Source organism: Stegodyphus dumicola, chromosome 6 (assembly GCF_044657685.1).
Source record: "Stegodyphus dumicola isolate Sdum_Otavi_A_Nest chromosome 6, ASM4465768v1".
Lineage (NCBI taxonomy): Eukaryota > Metazoa > Arthropoda > Arachnida > Araneae > Eresidae > Stegodyphus > Stegodyphus dumicola.
Genome location: NC_140773.1, coordinates 232229587 through 232254337, shown reverse-complemented (window position 1 = coordinate 232254337; position 24751 = coordinate 232229587). Strand labels below are relative to the sequence as shown.

Sequence of the window (24751 nt, the reverse complement as noted above, 5' to 3'; positions counted from 1 at the left end):
TTAAGCTTGGCAATTGTTCAAAAGCTGTTTTGAAAACGTTTAATAACGATCATTTGAAAGCTGGTGCATTGGCCACAGACGTGAAATAACAATATTCATTGCATTTCAGTACAATTTATTTTAATTTTCTGATATTTTATCGAATGCCGGGAATTAATTTTCCTTTCAGATTCCAGAAGACTCAATTATATAATAGATTCTTCATATTCTAGCCTCTCAACGTAATTCATTTTTGGTTTCAAAAATCTTCAAAGTTTTGTGAAAACTGAAGGTAAGAAGTTGACGATAAGCTATGCTATCGTTGATATCATAATACTTTGCATGTATAGTTAACAAAAGCATTTAGTTATATATATATATTAAAAAATGCAATATATTAAAAAATTAAAGGTTAAGTTTAGTAGAAGATTGTTGTTATTACTAATCTTCCAAACTTAACTTTTCGATATAACAACTTCTTAAATACCAGTTAGATATGAAATCGGTTAAATCTGGATGTGGTATATTCGCAAAAATAAGAAATTGAAGATTAGTTTGAAAATTTATTGCGTAACCAAGTTTATAATCTTTTAAGACATGTTGTTCTATAATAGAAATTCAGTTTTTCATTTCTGTCAATAGCTGAGCACACAAAACGTTTTTCAAAATGTGAGACGTATAATACTGTGTAGTGTATTTCATGTATAAGCAGACATTTACTCAAAGTGATTTCAGTTGGAAAGGTGAACAAAGAACGTCATGGAGACTCCATGTCTCAATTCCTTTGTGAATGTCGGAAATCCATTTCGGGATGTCATCTATAGGGACAGTTTGAAGGATCTCTTCTTTAATATCCTAAATTGATGTGTTTGATGTCATTTCAATGCTATATTCAGATATTTTGTATCGGAGAGAGAAATGTTAAATAACATTTTGTTAGATTCAGTACTAACCTTTATTTTTTCTTTCATCGAACATAAAACACTTTTCAATCAATAATATTACTAACCGCAATAATGAGCGAAATTTCAGCTAACAAATCTATCCCTTGAGTAATCATAGCTTTTCTTATCTTAATAGAGATCAAAAGTTTCAAAATCACAAATTTTCACATAATGGGACAAAGAATTGGGTAAAAGCTACATAGGGAGTTTGGCTCGCAGTCAGTTGAACACATTTATCCTCTTTCAACTGCAACACTGATACTTTTCTTCGAAATTCATTTGCACAAAGGTTAAAATGGCCACGCAGACGGTATGATGAGTAGGAAAACCGGTACCGAGAGACGTGTGTTGGAATCACGAAGAAGACATAGATGCTCGGAAATGTATAGTGGCCGTGCGGCAGGAATGCTACGAGTCCTCTCGAGAGGTTAATGTTAGGGAAAGCGGTGCTGGAGACCCTCGGACCCGTCACTTCCCCGGGTGGTTTCCATCAGAATTGGGGAGCGAAACTGAGCGAAGTCGCACTGTCAGCTGTATGGTGTTGAAGGCTCTTGTCAACGGCAGGGGCAATCTTGCAGTCCTCGCCACGATGAATTTCGTTGGCTTGTTCTGATATTGCTGTCGGACAAGTACGATAAGTGGCCGTCCTGTTGGCACGGTGATACCGGTTTCCAGAGCATTTAGCTAGCGTTCAAATGTTTGTAAATATAAGAGGAGGAAGCCCTGTAAGAGAAAGGTTAGCACTCTGCAAACTGTGTAATGTAATAGATGAATTTGCTGCAACCCTCAGGGACGATATTAATCGGCCTCATGGGTAACGCAGCACACCCAACACAGACAAAATACAGTTAAAAGACTAAAGCAGAAATATAGTCAGACATTAAACCTAAATTCCCAGTATTGTTCTGTTGCCATTTATAAAGTTCATCAAATTGAAGGCAAACTGTGTAGTATATTCCTTGTTGAGTTTGATAACGAGGCGAGGCGCAGTATGTCCTGTGGAAGATGTTCTACTAGAACAGTAATGTGACGGATCTGTAAATCTATGAGCGAAGTCCAATGTATACCTACTGAATAATACATACAATTGTACTTTTAATAATTGTAACATATGATTTCTTATAAACGTTATTACGTTTTTTTTTTATTCAGAAGCAACAGCATAAAGGTACGGCAAGTGCTTAGTTGTCTCTGAAGTAATCTTTTGTTAAACGTCATGAATACATGTCTCTCAGTATTATGCTATCTGCTCTTGTGTAGATTAACATATAATTGTACTCATAGTTATTTCTCCTGACACATTTATGACCAAGTATGGAAACAAAATGTCTGTTCTATATTGTGTATATCTGGTGTGATCTTCTTTAACCCATTGTTACAATTATATGATAACCGTTAATTGTATTGGAATCAACAAACTTCTTGATTGAACTTTTGGATTTAACTATGATTTAGTACAAATTCCATATGACTTGTATCTTGCATGAACTGAACAATGCCTTTTGACAAAACATTTAGTACTGGTTTATGTAACATAAATTATGTTCATTTACACTTAAATTTGGACTCTAGAAAACAGACTTGATTCTTTCATGACTATATACTTCATTTTAATAGCGTGCAGATTCTTAACAGGGTGTTGATTCTTATTGTTTCATTTACCTGTGTTTTTCTATTATATATGCCTGACATTTATCTAACTATGACCTTCTACTTTAAAAGTTTTGCATTTATTGTTACTATGTTTGTTACTGTAGGCGGCTGTCAATTCCTGTCTTACCTATTCTGGAAAATCTTATTATAATAACTTCAGATGATTTTCTTAAACGTGTGCAATATACCCAAACAAATCTGTACTTTGTACAAATGTAAATTTGAAATTTTGACTTTGACAATTAATGTCCGACTGATCTGTTTTGGCCCCAACTTAAGGTTGTGGCTAGCAGATAGTAGATGGTTTAACTTCGAGTAACATATTCCGTTTGTTGCCTGTAGGCTAACTTAGGTCGGAAGTTGCTCAGTGTTGTCCCTGTTTGTAAATGCATATTATCTTTGCGGCATAGGGCATTTAAAACACTGCCGATCCGAAAGTGCTTTCGAGTGGCTGGTGATAGAGAAAAAGGATAGGAGACGATCGAATTTGTCCCTCGGAAGATTTTACAGACCCGGGCGGAGATGCCAAACTCGCACCATCACCTGCAAGGTATCTAAACATTAAGCCAGCGATAGGTGAAAAACTTAAATATTAGATGAAATAAAATGCTTGAATCTGACCTGACTGGGGTATAGTGATTTAATTACAAAGGAAGCAGGCAAAAACTAATAAATACACAAATAAAAACAAAACAAAGCAATCAAAGCCCTAAAACCTTCTAGGTTTTAGGTAGGTTTTAGGGCATTGATTCAAAAAGGCCTTTAAGTTTCTCATGTACACACACATACACGTTTCAAGAACTAATGCCCCTTTAGGCTAAAAATATTTATAAACAATGTATCTTTAAAATTTCCGATATACAGTCTCGCACACTGCAGATAAAAATGTTTTACTACGTAGAGTGTTGTCACTGCTCGCTTTAAAATCATTGAGTTTGTTAATCAACAACATATTATAATACGCGACGATAATTATATGGTGACAGCAATTTGAAAAGTAATTCGAAGCAAAATTCCATATTAAGACTCATAGCCCTTCTAGGCTAACGACGCTTTGGGCTAAAAAAACTTAAATGTGATCAATGCGACGGCAATTGGTGTATAACCAATAAGTTAAAAAATAAGTGTAAGTTAAAAAATAACTTAGTTGTAGTTTTTTCAGAGTACCTAGTACATAATTACTAGGTTTTTACTAATACTTTTTCTCAAACCGGGACGATTTTGAGAAAATACAGCAGAAAATTGAAAATAGTAAATAAAGGAGTTGTTAATTAAAAATAACTATGAGTCAAAAGATAGTTTTAATAACCCTACTGAACATGATTTATTATTAAGAAGGTATTATTATTTATCCCTAGTGTGAAATGTCTTTAAAATTACTCATTTTTAACGGTATTGGAAACATAACTGCGATTTAATTCACGGTTAAATCCTAGTAAAAATATTAATCCTAGTATAAAAATCCTAGTATGCAGTACGGCCTTGGCTAGATTTTGGAAATTGTCGCCAACAACAAAATAACTCGTTTACTGCTCATAATAATATCGCCCAATCTCGTGAGTACCATATGCTAAGACTAAATTTAGTTCACTGATAATTTTGCAGCTTACTAAAGCTTTTACTGTTGGTTCAACCATTCGACCTCTTTCTTCAGACCATATGATATTCGTTATCGCGAACATTCTTCTGGTTTAGTTTATGCGATTACGGCAAAGCCTCGAGGGTTATCTGCCTAAAGGGAGGGATGCCTTCGTGGAGGACTTTCTAAGGGAAACTGGCTCGCATAGGCGCTTATCTGCTTGGCATATTGAAAAACATACGCTAATGTTTTTACCTTCAGATACCTGAAAAATTGGGTACTATTCGGTTTTGAGGGCAGTAAAAAATCGCCAAATTATTGTTGATGCCAGTGCTGCCAAAAATAATTGCGGCAATCCTGACGCAAGAAAGGAAGTATAATAGTAAATAACTATCTAAGATTGATTTTTAATTTAGATGAAAGGTTAATTTCATATAATACTTTTTTACTATTATAATTTATATAAAAAGGCTAAACATGACTGAATGGAAGCATAAGAATAAATAACTATTTCAGATCATTATTAGAATTTATATAAAAATTGCTAAACATAGCTGAATAGATGGCTGCATCGCTATTTCGCTACCGAGTTATCGCTAAAGCATAACTTCATCTCGTTGGTTGTTCAAACATAATTTTCTATAATGAATGATGCCTTTTCTTTAGAAAAATTCTCGGTAAAATGCAGAGTCGCCCACTTATTTGTTTGCCGCATTTTACAAGGGTTAAAAACAATTGGATTTTTGCCAATTTTCTTTTACTTTTTAAGTGAAAATAGGTCGATGTGTACATAGATACCGAGTATGTGCAATTCTTAAAAACACGTCAAGCAGTGGGGGATTCTACACTTTACCTAAAATTATATTGCAGACTTTTCGTCGTGGGCAGTTCCGAAATTGTTAAATCCATAGGATATCAAAAAAGGAATTAAAAATTAAACTAGTATTTCAATGGCGTCTTAAGAAATATAGAACTATATAAACTTACGTAGTCTGAAATCAGCGCGTATGCTAGATTTGGTGCGTTTGCTAGATTTGGCGCTTTTGCGCATACATTTTCGCTGCAACTTTTTAACGGTCCTCAAAACGGAATAGTACCAAAAAGGGTACCTATTGTTCTAGTCACAACGTTTATATTTTCCAATTTTGTAATTAGCGGAAGAGAAAGCTTTTGCAGTCACTTCTTTATCAAAACGTTGATCAATATTTATTGTATCATCTGCGAGAGTTTTATTAATTTGTTTTAACATGCAGCTTGACATTCAACCAAGTTAATTCTTATTTATCTTATGAAAGCTTCTGCTCCATTAAACTGTCTTTCCTATAACTCGATGTAAGCAAAACGTCTATCATAAAATGTTGTAAACTCTTATAAGATTGTACTGATGTCGATAATTCTTTGATTTTCTAGTATTATAAAACTTTTTGTTTTGCTTGTTTTAGGCATAAATTTATTAGCACGCCTCACCTCAAGGTTTGTTTTTAATTCTTTAGTTTCACTCATAGAGTACCACCCGTTTTAATTTTCCAGTTGCATCGGCTTTTGTACTTTCCATAACCAACATATCTTCGGTAAATAATTTCAGTTGACCTTGTACAAACCGCAACCACTTTTCACCACAATCATTTTCAAAACAATCTTTTGTCATCAGTGGACTGTGTTCTCTTGTGAAATATAAGATTTCAGTCCTTCACAGATTTCGATCACAGTGTTAATTTAATAGCTGGTTGGTAGTAGGGAAATAAAATGGGTGTTGCCTTACTGAAGTACCTTTTTATTCTCGACACCTACAAATTCCTGTAATTCTTTTAGTTTAGTGACTCGAATCATAAATGTTTAAATGTTTATAAATTTTCCTCTCTTAAAGCTTCTGTTACAGTAGGCTACAACTGTAAGTTTGAAAGCGGTTGTGTAGGATGAAAACACCGCAACCAATGCCAACGATATTTCTCCCTATTTCATTCTTTAGTCTATTATAGATATTGTTTTCTTCTCTACGTTTAACATCCCAAAATTCATATTAAAATTATCTCCAAAAAATCCTCCCCCCCCCCATATAATGGTGTTCTCACTGGCATTAAAAGTTTTCTCAATATTTCTGCAGTTTCACAGAGACCAGACTGAAAGTTACTTTTACGCCACAAAGTGATGCAAAATGCCACACAACAATTTTAGCAGTTTAGAGTTCTTTTCTGTTAGGAGAATCTATTGATATATTCACAAAATTTGTTTTATTAAAATCATCGCAAAGGTGCTGAAACAACAGTAGTTGGATCACATTAAAAGATAAAAGCTTCATATTTTGTTTCGGCTAAACTGTTTCAAAGAGCTTCGAAATCAATTTAGATGAACACTCGGCTGATTTAATGCTCAGACTATCAACCCCTATCGTAAATGCAAAAGTTACTTCTTTAGATCTCTTACTGCCTTTAATGGCGCCAAACTTGGCGACCTTGTACTTCGAATTCGAACCACGCCAGCTGGATGGGAAAAGTATCAGTTCGTTAGTTGCTGGCACAAAGCTCCATTGATTTCAGTTGTCGAGAACTTCGGTTCTAAGTCATGTATCGTTTAAACTTATTGTTGTGTTTTTAAATAATACTAAAAAAGGACTTTATCGCCTCATCCTATAACACAGTACACTACAATTTTAGGCAAAACGTTATTGGTAAGTGGAGTCGCAGCTCGGAATAGGCTCGTGAAGACTCTGTTTAGAACTTTTCGTTTAGTTGCGAATTCCTCGTCTCCTTGGATATCGTTATATAGTAATCAGCTCGTCGTTACCTTCAAGAAAATGGGTAAGTGAACTTTCATTCCACTATTTTCAACTGAGAACTGTTTAATTTAAGAATTTAAATTATTGAATTTATTTGGTTTATATATCGCTTTAAATTTCAAACTGTCTGAAAGTTTGTTTCATTTGGCTAATATAGAAACAGAGAAAATAAAATAAAAAAGCATCTTTAAGAACTGTTGCTAAATTCAAATCCAAGCAGCTACGCTTTTGAAGAACTACATACACAGTTAGTGGTTAAAGAATAGTATTTATATATAGTAGATGGCGAAACAGAAAAATTTATTGCTATTGAGGATTTGGAAGATGAAATTAATGGAATAGAACAGTGTCAAGAAAGAATAAATTCTTTTGAAAACGTGGAAGTCATTAACAACTTTTGTAAGACAGCAAGCGGTAATAGAAAGTCAGAATTTTTCAACTGTTAAGGACTCTGAAAGTAGAATTAAAATTACCGGATATACCTTAGCCGATATTTTCTAGCCATAGATGGATTGGAAAAATTTTTAAATTTAATTTAATAGCATAATTTATAACAATTCTCACTTGTAGGAGTTTGATAATCCTTTATTATTTGAAATCATCGCTACGAGGTGTAGCAGAATAGATTGAAACAAAATCCTTTCAATCATTGTATAAATTCTCTTTGAAAGTAAACTCTGAATTGTTGACAGTTATATTAACATCATTAGAAACTTGCAAAAAATCAATCGTGAATCGGCGGTCGGGGTCAGAAAATTACTTGATAATAGTTATTTCTCGAAATATTAGAGCTCTTAAGCGTTGAAAAGAAGACATTTTCGGATATCATAAATTTAAATCACCCTAAATTATATAAAGAAAACTCGTAAATTATTTAAAATGAGGTTTAAACGCTAATGTACCTCCTAACTGGGCAGACTTTACTCTTAGCAGCTCGGTGAGCTCAGTTTTTCTTATTCTTGGTAAATTGTGCATCTTTAGATAAACGTGATTGAATTATGTTGTTCTTAACTTTAGGTTAAGGTTTTCATACCTTCAGTTAATCTGCATGCAATAGTTGTAGAATTTTCGACAATTTAAGTTATTAAAGAGGTATTTAGTGTAACGAAGAGGACATTTGTTTACAACTGTATACAAAAATGAAGTCGATCATTCTATGCGCAATGGAAGTTTTTGCCTTGTGCAATCTGAACACTTAGCCCAACATGCGTATGATCATGCGTATCACAATGCACGTCGAACCACGAACTTAAACATACTTATTGCATTCGTATTCATCCAGATTCTCGAAGGGTGCTCCCATGAGCTCCAGGAAGTTGCAGCTTTTAGCAAGAGAAGGACGTGGGATGTATTCCTGCTTACCTCTGTTAGAGACTAGGTATTCCCGCTCTCCATCATCTGTCTACTAAATGTACTTTTATACTGTATTAATGTTTCATTAATTTACGCTCTGTTTTAATATTCTGGCATTGCAATATGTTTTTTTCAACTTCTGTTCCCAAATCTGTAGCGATTGTACAGCTACCTAGCCCCTGTAAGGCCCTTTTTCTCACCGAAATCCTTAACCAATTAACTGTTATTGACGAGTATACTTATCATGGAGAAGAGGCACGAATTTTGTGTATTGACGAGTATACTCGTCATGCGTATAAAGCAGTGTAAGCAACCCGCGTATAAAGCATCATAATAGAAACAGAGAAAAGAAAAATAATAAGAAAGAAACCAGAGCTAGTGATTGATTATAATAAAGAAATGGGTGGAGTGGAAAATGGGTGGAATTATCATAGCGTACTCCACAGCAAGAAAACGACTCAAAAAGTACTACAAAAAGATATTTCTCCGTTTCTTAGACATTATGTGTCTGAATGCATTCATATTATACAAAAAAATAACATTATCGCGTATCAACTTTTTGCTCAAATTTATCGAAGACACTTTTGCGACGTATCCAGTCGAAAGAAATAAATCGACACAAACTGTGCAATTTAGTCCTAATATAAGCCAATTAGGGAGGAATCATGTTCCGGATTATATACTCGGAATTTTGGAAAAAAAAAAAGAAAAAAAACCTACGTGAAGGTGTTCGCATTGCTACAAACGTAAGATCGGGAAGGAATCGCGTTACTGGTGTTCGATCTGCAAAGTGCCATTGTGTATAGTACCCTGTTTCGCTGAATATCACTCCGCAGCAGGAATTTAAATTCATTCTTTTATATGTATATTTAAATTATTGAGTTTTTAGTTTAATACGTATGCAATATATGCTTATGATAACCAAATAAGTTAATATTAGTCATGAAATTTTCGATTTTATAAAATAAACCCATCTATTTCATCCAATTTCTTACCAGCACAACTTACTCTGTGATTGACGAATATACTCGTCATAGCGACAAAAAACGGAGCGCGCCCTTAAACGAGGGCGCCACAGTTAACTCGTTAAATTCATTAACATTCGCTGGATAGTGGGGGACGAATGGCATGCACTTGTTTACCTCAGGTAGACGCCATCTGTCCCCGTCTCCGTCACCTGGCAAAAGCCGAATGGGACCAAAAGAAAACTTCCAATTTTGTGACTACTGTCTTTCTGCCCGCTGGCCGAATCTCTTGTTTTGGCGTAGAAACTGCAATTTTAATTGTAAAACGTTTTTTCAGAGGAATGAAATTCGAGGAAATAAGTTTAAATAATATAGTGGATCAAAAAATGCGTGCAGTTTAATAGGCCATACAAGGAAGTTATGTGGTATCCACAACAGATTTTTTTTTTTTTTTTTGAAAATTATTACAAGCAAACATTATGACTTCTAATGGCTTTCAGAGTTCTTCATAATTAAACCAGATGTTAAAAATATTCATATTTAAATTTTAATCCGTATATAATGATATTAAAAAAATCAGGTTTGTGAACGCACATTCAAAGGAATTCGTTACTAAATGTTAGCGAATGTTTGTTAATGGAAACGTTCGCTCGATTCGTTAGTGAAAGAGCAAGTACGTGCTAGACAAGAGTGATCCCAAAATGGAACATGGCCGGAAAATCGCCTAGAATTTCTTTCTCTTAACATTCTCTTAACAGTTACATAAATAACTAGACATTCATTTAGTACAAAATTACTGTAAAACGTAAATTTTTATTTGTACTCGGATCTGCGACGGTTAACGAGAAAAATACAAAATGCTCGAAAATTTCGAATTAGCAGTATCAGAAAGAATCTGAATGATGTATAGTGTTGGGAGAAAGAATAATCAAAGGATTATGAATCAGATGACAAAATAAATTTTACTTCATTATTTTCGTCATACCAGAAGTTTGGTTTAAAAGTTTTTAAGAAACTGTGAGATTTATGCAAATTCTGCTGAACGATTCGTTTGTGTTAAATACAATGACGGAAATGGCCGAAAGTATTAATAAATTATTTATCAAGACCCGAATCATAATAAGATGCTTTTCTGAAGTTATTAAATTATAAAAACGGTTCGTTTTTGAAGTGCCTGGAGGGTCCACGATTGATGGCTTCTCGACAAACTCGAATATTAAAGAAAGTTGTGCATAATTATACATTTTATTCATTTTTCGCTTTTAATTAACCCTGAAGAAAGATGGAAATTTTTGTTATTACTACATTTTGTTGCGTTATTAATTGCTGATATAACAAGTTGCAGGATGTAAAGAAAGGAGTAACATTTTAAGACAAAAAGAGCATAGCTAGAGCATTTTATATTAAATAACGCAGATTGCGTTCCGCACCAAAATTTAAGTTAAAGTATAAAATAATAGCAGATTCTTTAAATTTAGGCCTACCAGCGGCCGAGCGGTAGAGTCGCTGAATACTGGTAGTTCGGTCCGAGGTTCGAATCTCGCGAACGGGCTGGCTGCATGGGCGTTTTCGTGGTTTTCCCTATGTGTAACGTGTATACGAGCAAGTTTTCCTTAGAAAGTCCTCCACGAAGACATCCCTTCCCTTAGGCAGATAACCCTAGTGTGCTTTGCAGTTATTAAATATATCAGAACCTTTAAATTTAGATAGAGAACTTTCGGCAGCATAGATTAATCGAGTTTACAAAGTGAGCTTTCGGCAGCATACGTTAATCGTAACTTTGATTCGTTTCTCTGGTACTTTTCCGTTTCGCCGGCGCAAATCTCGCCAAGCAGACTTTATTGGCGGAAAACACACAATATACACATAAAAAATGTTGACAAATGTTAGTTCTAAGAATTTTTTATTTTGAAGGTATGAACATTTTAATGTCGTTTAAAATTTTGTAAAAAAAGTCAATAAATAAAGGCAATAGATTTGTAAAAAGACATTAATTAAAAAAATTACTATGCTTTCACCGTACAACATCCTGATTCGCCGGTTCATATCACGTGACCTCATCTTACGTAAACTACGCTACAAAAGTCAAATTCTCTTACGTATTAAGGCAACCAGGCCAAAATTCGCATAAATCGCCAAATTTGGCGACCCTACTTACGGCAACCCTACGTGTGTGAAAATAGACGAAAGTTTATTTGTAAAAAGAAAAAATAACACTGGGCGTGTACTACCACAGCAATGGGTTTTCGGCGGAATTTGTCGAGAAAAGAAAGAGACTTTTTTGGTTACTGTACCTAACAGAAGCGCCGTTACCCTCATGGAAAAAATTTGCGAAAATATCAAGGAAGGAAGCATCATTTATTCGGATTGCTGGAAAGGATACAATACAAGTGAGTTCGAAAATGCTGGATTTCTGCATGGAACTGTTAATCACAAATATAACTTTGTGGATCCCAACACGGGCGTTCACACACAATATGTAGAGCGCATGTGGGGCTCAGCCAAATGGCGCAACAAAAAACAGAGAGGAACAGCCCGTCATCATCTTAACTCATACCTTATCGAATTTATATGGTGCCAAGCTCAAGCTGTTAATGGCGAAGACGGTTTTCAATCAGTGCTAAAAGCAATAGCCAAAAGATTTCCGCCGAAAAAATAATTCTGCAACTTATTCAAATTCGAAACCGGAAGGGTTTAATTGCTATTTTATATTTTAAAACAAAATAATATAAAAAACTGTATTAAAAATTATCTGTAATTAATAAATGTACATTTTCTTTCTATTCATACTTTTTTACTCAAACTTACAAATCGCGCCAACCTGGTTGCAATAATACGTAAGTACCAAAGTTATATATGATAAGTATGATATAAAAATCAATTCATATAAATGTATGTCGACAGATTCTTTCTTAAAACGTCCATAAAATTCCAAACATTTTGATACTTTTTTATGAAATTTGGTCATCAATTAGATAATTAATCACGGTAGTAATTTTTTTTAAAAAATTCATTTTACGGTTAGAAAATTAAGTGTATCATTAAATACTTTTAAAATAGCTTTTAAATTTTTATTTTCATTATAATGCTTAGCTGCATCCGAAAAATACTGAAAAAACAGCTTAGGGTTTCCAGAAGAAATTTGTATCATTATTAGTAATTGTATTTTAAAATAAATTCCGAGCAGTGATTTACTTGCTGTTTTCAAGTAAATAAACCATGAAAGCTGCAGACTATCTGAACACAATTGCGGATCAGTTGCTCCCTTATATGGCGTCTGTGGTCCCAACTGGAATTTGAATCGTCCATCAGGACAACGCTCAATGTCACAAGCCCCGAATTGGATTGGAGTTATTTGAGGAGCATAAGGATGAGTTCCAATTAATGTCGTCACCTAACTTAACAGATCTTAACCCGATAGAACACATTTGGAATGTCATGGAGAGGCAGCTCAGAACTCGGACACCAATATGTTGGAATATCTTGACTTTGAGGGACTGCTGCTTGTTACAACCTGTCTGCAGTCTTCCACCAAGAACTTGTGGTATCCATGCCAAGGTGATTTGCAGCTGTTGGGCAGGTTAAAAGTCGTGCGACGCGTTATTGAGTAGATGGTCATAATGGCTTTCCAGGCAATGCGTTATGGAGTAGGTAGGTCGCGCAATGCGTTATGGAGTAGGTAGTTATAATGGTTTGGCTCCTGCAGTGCATATTATTATAATTATAGCCCACTTCTAAATAGCTCTCCTAAGCAATTCTAAACAATTATAGCCACACATGAATAGCTCTAAGATTTCTAATATATCTTTATAATTCAAGGAGATAAAATTATTTGCAAAACATATACTAATTCGTATTGTAATTATATCAAGAGTCTTTTTTTCCTGATTTATTAATATCTTCCCTCAATAATTAGTCAAAAATACATATCGAAGTACACCCGAAAATGAAGATACTTAGGTATCTTCTCTCACTTACAGTTGAGATTAAATTATATGTGAATCTGCCTTTAGAATCTGGGTCGTTCCACTTTGCTTGCCAAGGAGTCAAACTTTTTCTTTTAAACAAGGATTTCAAGCTGTGAAAGGAAGTCTTTACTTCAAAATCAATAATTCCAGTTCAACTGTTTCAATAAAGCTATATGAATGTCTAATCCTTTATTAAAGTTAAAATCTCTAGCTAAGAAAACCTCACTGAAGCAATCCACTGTTTTATTACCAGCTTTTAATTTAAAGATAGCATATTCGTTTTCCTCTAAAATATCGACCGGAAAACAGCCAGCCTAAGATCTGAAGAGTTACTTTGAAAACAGTTCTAAAACACTTCCCCAATAAAGCAATCCCCAATAAAGCGATTTTTTGAATTTGCAAAATTTTTGTTATACATTCGGACCGATCCAGTCCACGATGCGCCACATACATAGAAGATCTTTCTTTCCATAGCTATTTTATATAAACTTTTAAGAACTTTACCTTGGCGATTCATTTTACTAATTCTATTGACAAATATGAGTGCATTCAGTCTTTATTTGATCTAGGGGAGATATAAAAAGTGAGCTTTTTATCGATCGTAATGCCCAAATATTTGATTGTCTTAGAAACTCTAATTGGTTATTCATACAGTTTGCACACCTAGGATGTATTGATCTAGTCATAGTTTTGGCAATACCCAAAGGAAAACTCTTCTTTGGATCAAATTTAAGTTTAATATGGAAAGACCACGTCTCCAAATCTTGAGGGGCGAAACTTAAAGCTTTATCAATAGTAAGACGACCACTTTCCGTAGCCAATAAAACAAAATTATCAGCTTAAGCTTGTAAACTAATATTTTGTATTTTGTGGTAAAGCTATATTAGCAATAAGATTCCACAAAAGCGGACTAGATATTGAGCCTTGGGGACAACCCCTTTGGTAATTTCTGCGATGCCACTTATTCCCATCATGTAAGGAAACTTTTCTTTCATTTAGAAAGTCACGTATCGATAAAAAGATGTTTCTTGGACATTTCATATCTTTTAATTCCTTTAATAAAATTGGCCACAAACGTTGTTGAAAGCACTCTTTACATCTAAGGATAAAATTGCAGAATTTTTCCCTTCTATTTCGATGGATGTCAGAAATTAAATTATCTATAGCCTGGGTAGTACTGTTATCCGGCACAGAACCCTATTGATTTTTATTTAAAATATTATTTCATAATAAATAATATTGTAACCTTTGTGATATATATATAATTTAAATTGAAACTGTACAACATCAAGTATTTTATATTTGCTGGCTAGATATCCACCACGAAAGGCATCTAGCGCAAAGCACATTCGGGTTATGAGGTAATTCTTCACGTGCTTTCTCAGTATAAGACTTGGAAGAGACGCAAAACCGTATTGTGGAAACCAATGCGGAGAAGAATAGTCATACACTTTTACAAAGACTTTTAGTATTTCAAAGGGAAAAAAAAAACTTGAAAGAAAAATAGATGTGCTTTTGCCAAGGTTCGCATAGCTGGTATTCCATTTGCTATCTGGATGAAAATGTTAACCCTTTACCCCACGCATGGGTTGTATGATAAATCCTTATACAACACCGTAGATCACTTTATGTTATCCTATATTTAAAGATGATCTTTCAAATACCCCCCAAAAGAAAAAAAAATGCGGAAATGCATTAAAGCTCATATCCATAAGAAATGGGTAGCTAACTAATGAGACATAAGTACGTGCATATTCCAGGCTGCTAAACGATACCTTTATTATGTACATTCTGATCACGTCTTCTGCGTGAAAAAGAACTTTATAACCATATTCAAAAGTATAACCATTTATCACTGAAGCGTTTTAAGAAGTTGCCATCGCCTTCAAAAACACACTTGCTGAGCTTGTTCTTTTCGGATTTCAAATGTACTGTGTTAGAATGAAACTCCATCAATATTTCAAAGAAAGAGTTTGGAACTGAGGTTAAAAAAAATTTAAAGAACAAGCTTGGCCGTTCTTTTTATTCTGATGAAGTTGAAAAGAATCCGTGCGCAACGAAACGCTACTTTTTATGCTATGTCATTTAAAGAACTGTCTTTGCGGAAGAACCGGAAAAAAGTGCAGGAAAAAGCTGTACTGATTTAACCAAGAACCATTAGCATGATGAATCTGGAAATCTGGTCCTACGGGTTTCGAAATTGTTATGTAATGTATCTTTGGATTCAGGAGAATCGGACGAGTAAAAACAACATGTCGAGTTCTGTGAGAAAAAGAAAGAAAAAATATTTGACTTAAGTTTTAGAAAAAGAAAAATATTTAAACTAATTGATGCTTTAACAGAAAAGTAGTTTTTTTTTAATGTAGCTTCTACTTCAATCCTTCTTAAGTAAAACTTGCAAAATTCTTCTCTTCCTATGTTGAGCAATTTGGCAAAAGTCTAAATTTTCTCAAGATAAATATACAAATGTGAATTTTCCTTTCACCTAGCCTTTTCGTGACGGTGCACCTTTGTTTAAGATGCTCTTGCGGGACGGAAGGGAATCTGAGGCAGTCACCGTACAGGACGGAGGTTTTGCATCACTAAAGCCTAATTTTATTAAAAAAAAAAAAAAAAAAATCAGGGACATAAAGTTTCACTTCTAGCATCGTAATTATTGGTGTTCAGTGTCTGAAAGAGTATTGCTTGGCAGCATTGTTTTACGCCAAGCAGAGTTTGGCTTTAGTGTAACCCTAAAGTTATTTCGTTTTTGCTTTATTAGTATGAATGATTTCTGACTTGATGTAAGAGCATATGGTTGCTCGCTCTTTAGCTAAGTTACATAGGTAACTATAAGCACATGCGTGTGCTAGTATTCAATAATGTTGTTTTTGTTAAAATAAAATTGTTATTGTTAATATTACAGTCCACTTACTGAAGTTAAGTATCATTAAATAAGTTCGAGCTATCTTCGGCAAGAACAGTTTGGTCTCACGTTAGCCGGAGAAGAAAATGGCTACTAATATTGTTTCATTGAAACGCCAACGCGGCGTAGTGAAAACGAAACTCGGAGCTTTGATAAAATTCCTTGATGAGTATAAAATGGAGGAGAATAAACTCAACCATGATGTTATTATGAAGACTAAATTGGATTCTTTGTTGGAATTAAAATCTCGGGTTAAACAACTCATAGTGGAATATACCAATTTGCCAGAGGAAATTGACTTGAAAGATAATCTAAGCATTACACAAGAATTGGAAGAAAGCATCGAAGAGTTCGAAGTAAGATTTAGAATTTTTCTTTCTAATTGTGAAACAAATAATAAAGATAAATTTGAAACCAAAACTGTTTCTAAATCAAATTTTAAACTGCCTGATTTACCTCTTCCTCAATTTTATGGTAAATATGAAGATTTTAAAAATTTTAAAGTGCAATTTATGTCTATGATTGGTAATAATAATAATTTAAATGATACTGAGAAACTGTTTTATTTGAAAGCATCACTTAAAGGTGAAGCAAAAATGTTAGAATCATGTCAGGATACATTTGAGTCGCTATTTTCTGCACTTGAAAGCAGATATGAAAACAAAAGAGCAGTAGTTGATGCCTTTATCAATAATTTGTTGAAATTTGAAAAAATAAATGACTCACCTTCTCAGTTGAGATCACTGGTAGATAATGTTAAAAGATGTTTGAGATCTTTAAGTGTATTAGAATTTGATAGAAATAATTTATCTGATGTTTTGATATTAAATATTTTATTGCATAAATTAGATAGAGAATCTAGAAAAGCATTTGAACTAAACGTAAAATCAAATGAAATTCCAAAACTTGATGAATTTTTAGAATTTCTCGAAGAAAGAATTCGCATTCTTGAAGAAATAAACAAAATTAGTTTTCCTAAGCAGAGCTATGCTACTAAAGTATCAAATCAATTAAGTCGCTCTAGAAATTCAAAATCCTTGGTAACTAAAACAAACCCTTTTCGAAAGTGTATTATGTGTAAAGAACCACACCCAATTTATCATTGTTCGAAATTTAAGAGTATTTCTGTTTCTGAGCGGTATGATTTTGTTAAAGAATATAAATTATGCATTAAATGCCTTTCTCCATCACACGTATTATCGCAGTGTAAGGCTAAATTTAGCTGTTATTTCTGTAAGAAAGACACACATCATTCGCTGTTACATAAAATTGACGAAAAACAAAATGAATCATCGAAAGAAAATGAATTGACCTTGAACTTTTCGTCAGTGAATAGGAAAGAGGACTGCTCCTCTCCCCCCCACACAACTTTGACGGCAGCTGCAAATAAATCTAAATTTGTGTTAATAAATACAGCGATTGTTTATCTTCGCGATGTTTACGATGAACGAATTCCTTTTAGAGCCGTGCTTGATTCAGCTTCGACTTCTAATTTTTGTACTGTAGGTGTTATGAACTCATTAGGAATAAAAAAAGAACGAGCATTTATTCCAGTTAGTGGAATAGGCAACACTACTTTGAATGTTAAATCGCAAATAAAGACGCGTTTATCGAACTTAGAAAAGGAAAATGAATGGGAAATAGAGTTATTAGTTGTTCCTAAAATAACTGACATGACACCATCGAAATCTATTGATATTTCGAAATTAAATATTCCGAAAGGAATAAAGTTAGCTGATGATAAATTTTTCAAGGCAAAGAAGGTAGATTTATTATTAGGTGCGGAATTATTTTTTGAATTTTTAAAAACAGATAAAATACGTTTAGAAGATAATGAGTTACTTCTTCAAAACAGCTGCTTCGGCTTTTTAGTTTCTGGAAGCATTAGAATTCCAAATGTAAAAAATTATGACTTAAATTATTGTTTTTTGTCAACAGAGATTAATTCGTTAAATAACTTAGTTAAGTCATTCTGGGAAGTTGAAGAAGTAAATGAAACTAAATCTACAGTTAATTCTGAATTAAATTATTGCAACGAACTTTTTAAAAACTCATTTTACCGGCATGCGGATGGCAGATATGTGGTTCAAATGCCGTTCAAGCCAGATATTGGTGAAAACATACAATTAGGGGATTCAAAGGAAATCGCTGAAAAAAGACTGAATCAATTGTGGAAACGTTTGTCAAGTGATTCTGTAATGAAAGAACTTTATGTTTCATTTTTAAGGGAATATGAATCATTAAATCATATGGAGAGGATGGAAGACTATTCTGAAACTGAAGGAGGATATTTTCTTCCTCATCATGGCGTGCTGAAACCTGATAGTAAAACAACAAAGTTACGCGTTGTGTTCGACGCGAGTGCCAAAACTACTAACGGTTGTTCATTGAACGACATATTATGTAAAGGTGGAATGATTCAAGAGGAACTTTTTTCCATCATGATACGGCTTAGAAAGCATATTTATGCATTTACTGCCGATATTGAGAAGATGTTTCGACAAATTGAAATATTGCCATCGCAGACCAAATATCAGAAAATACTTTGGAAGGAAGATGAAGATAAGCCTATAGAACTATACAGACTCAAAACGGTAACTTATGGCACAGCATGCGCTCCATATTTGGCACAAAGGACTCTTCAACAGTTAGCGAAGGATGAAGAAAAGGATTTTCCTGTAGCATCGAAAGTGGTCTTGGAAGATTTCTATGTAGACGACTGTCTTACTGGATCTTCGAATTTGAAGGAATGCATTCAGCTCCAGAAAGATTTGACAGAATTGCTCCAAAGAGGAGGAATGAAGCTACACAAGTGGTGTACTAGTTTTGATTCTCAGAACTCTGATTTACAGAATTTTTCATTTGATCGTAATAGTAATACAACTGTGAAGACGTTAGGTATGTTGTGGAATAATAAGAAGGATACATTGCAATATAAAGTTACTGTTAATGAAAAGCCTGACGTTACGAAAAGAGATGTTTTATCTCAAATAGCGAGATTATATGATCCTTTAGGCCTACTCGGTCCTATTATTAGCAAGGCAAAGATATTCATGCAAGCACTTTGGTTGCTTAAGCTAGACTGGGCGGAACAGTTACCACCACCTCTTGCCAATGAATGGAATGTGCTTATTAAAACTCTTCAGAGTATAGAAAATATACAAGTACCTCGTTGCATTTTAAAAGAGACCTTTTCAATGCTCATTTTACAGGGATTTGCGGATGCCTCCGAGAAGGCATTTGGGGCAATGATATATCTTCAAAGCATTACAAGCCCTGGTGAATATTGTAGTAAACTTCTTTGTAGCAAATCTCGTGTAGCACCAATCAAGACTATGACTATTCCTAGATTAGAACTATCAGCATGTCTACTCCTGTCCAAACTTATGCAAAAGGTTTTAGAAGCTTTGAAACTCAAAATTGATGACGTTAAGCTCTGGTCAGATTCAAGCATTGCTTTAGCCTGGATCAATACATCATCGCATCTTTTGAAAACCTTTGTGAGTAATAGAGTCTCACAAATTCAGCAACTTACTTCTAACTATCAGTGGGGACATGTGTCTTCAGAAATGAACCCAGCCGACATCATTTCCAGAGGATCAGATGCTACAACTCTTGGATCTAACAAGCTGTGGTGGAAAGGTCCTGATTTTTTAAACAAGGACAATTTTCAAGATAAAAATGGACTTAGTGATGAGCTTTATTCTTCAGAACTGAAACCAGTTACGACTTCCTTGTTGACTTTAAAAACTGATTCATTCTTTGATGACTTCCTAAAAATAACTAATGATTTCTTGAAACTAATACGAATTCTTAGTTTACTTTTCAGATTTATCTACAACTGTAGGAACACAAGCGAGAAACGAACAGGTAGTATTAGTATAGATGAAATGGAGCTGTCAAGGAATACACTCCTTAAATATATCCAAGGTAGGTATTTTGCAGAAGAAATTTCTTTGTTCCAGAAAGGTCTACAGATAACATCAAGGAGTAAGTTAAAATATTTTGATCCCTTCTTAGATGAAAAAGGTCTGTTAAGAGTAGGTGGTAGGATAAAGAATTCTAATTTAAGTTATAGTCAAAGACATCCCATTATTTTGCCTGCCAAGAATAAGTTAACTGAACTTATATTTATTTATTTTCATGAAAAGGATTTTCATAATGGTCCACAATCACTATTAAATTCTATTAGACAAATTTATTGGCCCATTAATGGCAGGAATATAGCTAGAAAGATAGTCCAAAGCTGCATAATTTGCTTTAAGGCAAAACCAATAATTTCTCAACAACTAATGGGAGAATTACCTAAAGAGAGAATTAATATTAACTTTACATTTAATTGTTGTGCTATTGATAACTGCGGCCCATTTTTGATAAAGTACAAAGGGCAACGCAAGGGTAACTATCATAAGATATATGTTTGTATTTTTGTATGGTGACAAAAGCAATTCATCTAGAGATTGTCAATGATTTAACCGCAGAAGCATTCATTGCTTGTCTGAAGAGGTTCTTTGCCCGACGAGGTAAACCAAAAAAAAAATATTTAGTGACAATGCAAAAAACTTTGTTAGTGCAAATACAGAAATAAAAAAATTAATGAGTATTTTTCTAAAGCAGAATGGAACTTTAGCTAATTTTCTAGCCGAGGAAGGTATACAATGGAAGTTTATACCCCCAAGAGCACCAAATTTTAATGGTCTATCTGAAGCAGGAGTAAAATCCTAAAATCCTTTAAATTTCATTTTAAACGAACAGTAGGAAATTCAGTATTAACCTACGAAGAATTTTTGACAGTAACAGTTCAAGTAGAGGGAATCTTAAATTCTCGCCCTCTTACACCGTTAACTTCTAATATTGATGATTTAAATGTTTTGACCCCTGGTCATTTCCTTATAGGTCGACCGATCAATTCAATAATTGAACCCAATTTAACAGAAGTAGATAATAACAGACTTAGTTTATGGCAAAAAACTACAAAAATGGTACAAAATATATGGAAGAACTGGACTAATAATTACTTGAGCACTTTGATTCAAAGAAATAAATGGATGATTGCTAAACTAAATATTAAAATAGGGGATATGGTAGTGATCAAGGAAGAAAATCTTCCTACCTGTAAATGGTTGTTAGGGAGAATTGTAGATGTGTTTTATGGGAAGGACAACCTTGTGCGAGTTGTCTCTGTCAAAACCAAAAATGGTATTTATAAACGAGCAGTTACTAAAATTGCTGTACTGCCAATTGAGAAATAATGTACGAATTTTTATGTTTATTTGAAGGTTTGAATTGTAATCCATCATATTTGTTCTTTTCACATTGTAATTACTTGTATTATAATTTGTGCATTAATTTACACTGTATCATTTTGTATTGTATGAACATTTATTACTTTTTTGAATTTTACTTATTGTATTGAAATTAATATTTCAACGCCGGGCGGGATGTTCGGTGTCTGAAAGAGTATTGCTTGGCAGCATTGTTTTACGCCAAGCAGAGTTTGGCTTTAGTGTAACCCTAAAGTTATTTCGTTTTTGCTTTATTAGTATGAATGATTTCTGACTTGATGTAAGAGCATATGGTTGCTCGCTCTTTAGCTAAGTTACATAGGTAACTATAAGCACATGCGTGTGCTAGTATTCAATAATGTTGTTTTTGTTAAAATAAAATTGTTATTGTTAATATTACAGTCCACTTACTGAAGTTAAGTATCATTAAATAAGTTCGAGCTATCTTCGGCAAGAACAATTGGTATAATTTTAGATTATTACTTGAGCTCTTGTATATGCTAAAATTAGCACTTAATAACTTTTTTTCTTTATTTTACATGAAAATATACTTAAAAACTTCCTTATTTGTAAAGTAATTTTCGGAAGCGCTATTCAAATTATTCCAAAGTCTTAATTGTTAAAATCCATCAATAAAGTTTAAAATTAATAAAACAACACAATAAAGACTATTTACGGTAAGAAGTAACAAAATTTAAAATGAAAACTGAGTGTGCTAAATCTCGAAGCACGGAGAAATATAACGTTCTATTTCTTAGAAAAATCATCACTCTCATCTGCGTTAGTAAATTAACCCATACGAGGGTATTCTACCTCTGATAAATAGCGCCTTCCCGCCATAATAGACTGGAGGTAAAGCTTTTAGGAATAAAAATAGAAGAAACGGAAATATATCTGAAGGCAATGCAAAACGTAACAGAACTCCACATAATAACCCTAAAAGACCGTACATAGTAGTGGGAAAAAATAGAATAAAAAAAAGAAATTGGATATAAATCAGACACGCAAATGTTTATATTAGCACGCGGCGATTTAAAGAGCCCACCTCTGTTCACGCTTTCCCTTCTCCCCACCCTCGCAACAGTTGATGAATAAAATACCAAAGTTAGGCAGAATATATCAAACTCAAGGTCAGGCACTTAAAACTATTTTAAAGAAAGTTATTATCTTTTAAAACATCTTTTAAAAACATTATTATTTTAATCATGATTTTTCTTGTTGCCATTCGCAGTCTACATAAAGTTATAGAAACAGAGATTATGTAGAGGTGACAATTATTTGTTGTTACACGGGCGGTAGTTTGCCTTGAACTAAAATGTGAAAACTTGCAAAAAAACTTTTTACTGGTTTAGTTTTCCATTTTAATTATTCAAAGGAAATTCAATTAAACTCTGCTTAAGGAACCAACGAGTCATAATAGTATTTAAAATCAAAATTAAAAGCGATTTTAGTTGTTAAAATTATCTAGCATGCACCTCAATGAAATGATAAAGTAATTAAATTCGAAACTGATGTTGAAATGAAGTTTCTAAAATTCTTCTGGTGTTAATATTATCTCCGTTAAATTACATAATTAATATGAAAGGAAAATTGACATATAGGGTTTACTGTAAGTTTGAAAGTAATACGTTTTGCTTTACACATCGAAATTAAGCGTCAAATAATATGTTAAAGTGTCTCTTGCTAGCCAAAACCGATATATTCTTTTGAGGAAATATGCACGTAATTTAAGGAAAAGTAAAACATAGCACTAGTTTTGCAGCCCAAATTTAAGGTAGTAATTAAGTTCTTTTAAGGCTGGGAAAATCTTGAAGCCTTTGATAAGTCTGTTAAAGCTGGTACCTTCATGGCAGAGAACAGAAAGAAGGCATTTGTGAAAGAGAAGGGCACGACATCTCCGAGATATTACTTCGTTCATTCTTGAATAACTCGACACCCCCTTCACCCCATTTACCAATCCATACATTCCGAACTTCGTTCTTTCCTTTATCCATTGAACCTTCTCCGCTTCTCATTCTGTACAGCACCGTCATCTATACATCAGACGTCATCAAGTCCTATGCTCCCTATAATGAGAATTATTGAACAACCGAAATACAATAGAACCTATTCCGCGTCTAAAGGGAACAGGGCGTTGAAGACGTAAAAGAAAGTCGTTGGAGCAAATTCTTCTTCCTCTGTTTTATTCTTACAATTTTTTCCCCTTGATTCGTGGCTCTTCTTAGACACGAAAAGTGATAAGGAATCATTGATTTTCTGTCAGGGTCCTTTTCTTCTCTCATTATTTCTTATTGCTACCTAAAATCCCTTCTCTACTGTCAGTCAGGGAGAGACATCCTTCCCAAAACAGAAGTAAGAAAAGTAAGAAAAGTTCAAAAACGAGAGAAATTTTCGTAAAAATTTTCCCGCCAGTCATTTTTCAATGTAAACGTTGAATTTTCGCCGCTTTGCAATTTATCTTGCAAACAGTACTTAGGAAATTGCAATGCACCCTCTTGCAGAGCTCCCTGTAATCTCGTTAACAGGCTTCTGTGTAATGTTAAAGATTAGGATACAATGGAAGAAAGAAGCAACCCCGAACTGCAGAAAGGTTTTTTTGGAATCAAATATTCTCCCACGAGATAATGTGTATTTTTTTTAATCGTTACGATAATGCTATACTGATGATCTTTACCTTTTAGTTGAAACATAATTTATCCAGGTTATGTGCACGAGCACAGAGTGCATTTTTTACTATACTTGATATTTTATTTAGTGTTTTTTTTTTAACTTTTAAAAGGTGATTGAAAAGCGACAGAGAACGAGTGTTCTGAACAGTATGCAAATTAGTCGAATGAATTATTTTTTTTAACAGGCTGTTTAAAACAGGAACGAAACTGTTTTCTTCCTAAATTAGCATTAGCTTTTTTGAATAAATACTATGTTATTTTGTTGTAATAAAAAAGTAAAATAAAAACTGAGTTTTAGCTTTGCTTGCGAATTTTATAAATGGTTTTAATATTTATACTACAAATATATGCGTTATTAACAATTATACCTAAAGTTTTTGCGAATAACTTTTATATTCCGAAAAGCATCATATGGTGTGAAATTGCGTGTTTGTTAAATTTTATCTTCAGCGGCACATAAAGGAATTAATTTCACAGTTACTTCAGTTTAAAAGTTAATGTTATGCCCTTCTGTTTCACAGTCAGATTTACAGACTGTGAAAAATTTGGTGTAAACTTTGGTATGAAATAATGCACTATTTATATGTGTATTATTTCATACCAAATGAAAAGTTTATAGATTTCTGTCGAAAAACAGCTTTCCACAAAACTACAAATTTCATGTCAGTAGCCACA

At 33.6% G+C, this 24751-nt stretch overlaps 1 protein-coding gene across 2 annotated transcripts in view; it reads left to right on the top strand.

Annotated features, from left to right (window-relative positions):
• The window catches only part of LOC118181882 (zwei Ig domain protein zig-8-like), a 762563-nt gene that overhangs the window by 348773 nt on the left and 389039 nt on the right, over positions 1-24751 (top strand). The window contains exon 1 of one of the 2 annotated variants that reach the window (XM_085819644.1): positions 6635-6953. The exons of the other annotated variant lie outside the window; for it this stretch is intronic. Coding sequence (XP_085675770.1) covers positions 6950-6953 — 4 coding nt within the window. The 5' untranslated portion in view covers positions 6635-6949. Of the gene's footprint in view, positions 1-6634; positions 6954-24751 lie in introns of those variants that run through there. 2 annotated transcript variants of the gene reach the window in all.